The sequence below is a fragment of the Bombina bombina genome, chromosome 4, assembly GCF_027579735.1.
Source record: "Bombina bombina isolate aBomBom1 chromosome 4, aBomBom1.pri, whole genome shotgun sequence".
In the NCBI taxonomy this organism is placed as follows: Eukaryota; Metazoa; Chordata; class Amphibia; order Anura; family Bombinatoridae; genus Bombina; species Bombina bombina.
The window spans coordinates 66,646,421-66,647,768 of record NC_069502.1 but is presented as its reverse complement, the minus strand read 5'-3'; the positions used below and the strand labels follow the sequence as shown (position 1 = coordinate 66,647,768).

At 34.1% G+C, this 1,348-nt stretch overlaps 1 protein-coding gene across 1 annotated transcript; it reads left to right on the top strand.

The window, feature by feature from the left end:
- The first annotated feature begins 208 nt into the window (after window positions 1–208).
- LOC128656882 (taste receptor type 2 member 40-like) lies at window positions 209–1,105 on the top strand. Its single transcript, XM_053711047.1, has one exon. The coding sequence runs from the start codon at window positions 209–211 to the stop codon at window positions 1,103–1,105; it is 897 nt and encodes a 298-aa protein (XP_053567022.1).
- The last annotated feature ends 243 nt before the right edge of the window (window positions 1,106–1,348 follow it).

Here is a 1,348-nt window from a genome sequence, read left to right as displayed (position 1 = left end):
TAGCAGGTGCCCACAGAACAGGCAGGTATCATGTAAATGCTTAGGTAGATTTTACATAACTCTAGATTTGCACATTAAGGAAACCAATGTAAAGTATGATATATGTAATCCTAGTGCAGCCTCATATTCCTACACAGTCGCACAGGGCAAGGGATTATAAAGCAACCACTGATTAATTACTCAGATAACAAATTAGCTGAGAAACATCATGTATTTCTCACTCAGCTCTTTGCTTAATCTCATCATTGGGCTTTTGGCGCTAACTGGACTCTTTTTCAATGGATTTGTTGTGACAAGAAATTGCATTTGGTGGCTCCAAACTAAAAAACTACAAACCATCGATATTATTATAACAAGCTTAGGACTCTCCAGATTTTGTTTAATTGTGATAAATATCTATAATATATGGTCTCATGTTTTCTGGACAATTGCTAATACTTCTCTAGTCATTTCTGCTTCATTTACAGTGTTTATATCTTACTGTAGTATCTGGTTTTCCACATTGCTCTGTGTTTTCTATTGTGTGAAGATCACCAACTATAACTACAGGTTATTCATCTACGTGAAACAAAACATATCCAGGATATTGCCCTGGTTGTATTTGGTGTCCGTGACAGCTTCACTTATCTGCAGCCTGCCCGATTCAATGCTTTTCTCCTCATTATATACTGTAAATTCTACAATTGCCTTCAGTAACTCAAGTGTGGACAATGTTAACATGGATATAAACCCCTTTGGTTGGTTTAAAATGGCCTTGGTAGGATCTTTCATACCATTACTCATGTTTTGTTTCGCTATTTCTCTTCTGATTGCATCTCTATGGAACCACACCAGACACATGAACAGAACGGACTCTGGATTCCGGAATCCTCAGCTTGACGCTCATTTTAGTGCAATTAAGAATATGCTGTTATTTTTGGTTTTGTATATTATATATTTTATTCCTGCATATATGTGGCATTTTGTCAATCCCGCACAAAATATGATTTGGATATCATTTTTTCGGATTGTTTTTATGGTTTATCCAAGCCTGCACACTGTCATTTTGATTTTTAGTAACATAAAACTCAAGCAAGCTCTTATGAGTATAATGCATTGCCTGTGATCCAATATGAAATGAAAAGATTCCTTCTGAATTTAATTTACTTAAAAATATTTTACTGTTATCCAGAAAAAATTAATTATTTGGATGTGCTATTTTTTAGTTGATCTAAATATATCTCTATAGTTACAACTAATATTGTAATAGTTACCACAGTCAATTTAGTGCAGAGTTACCGGTAGCAATGAAATATATTGTTCAATGAATACATTTCACAGCTGTATTTTATGAAATGCATATTGCTTC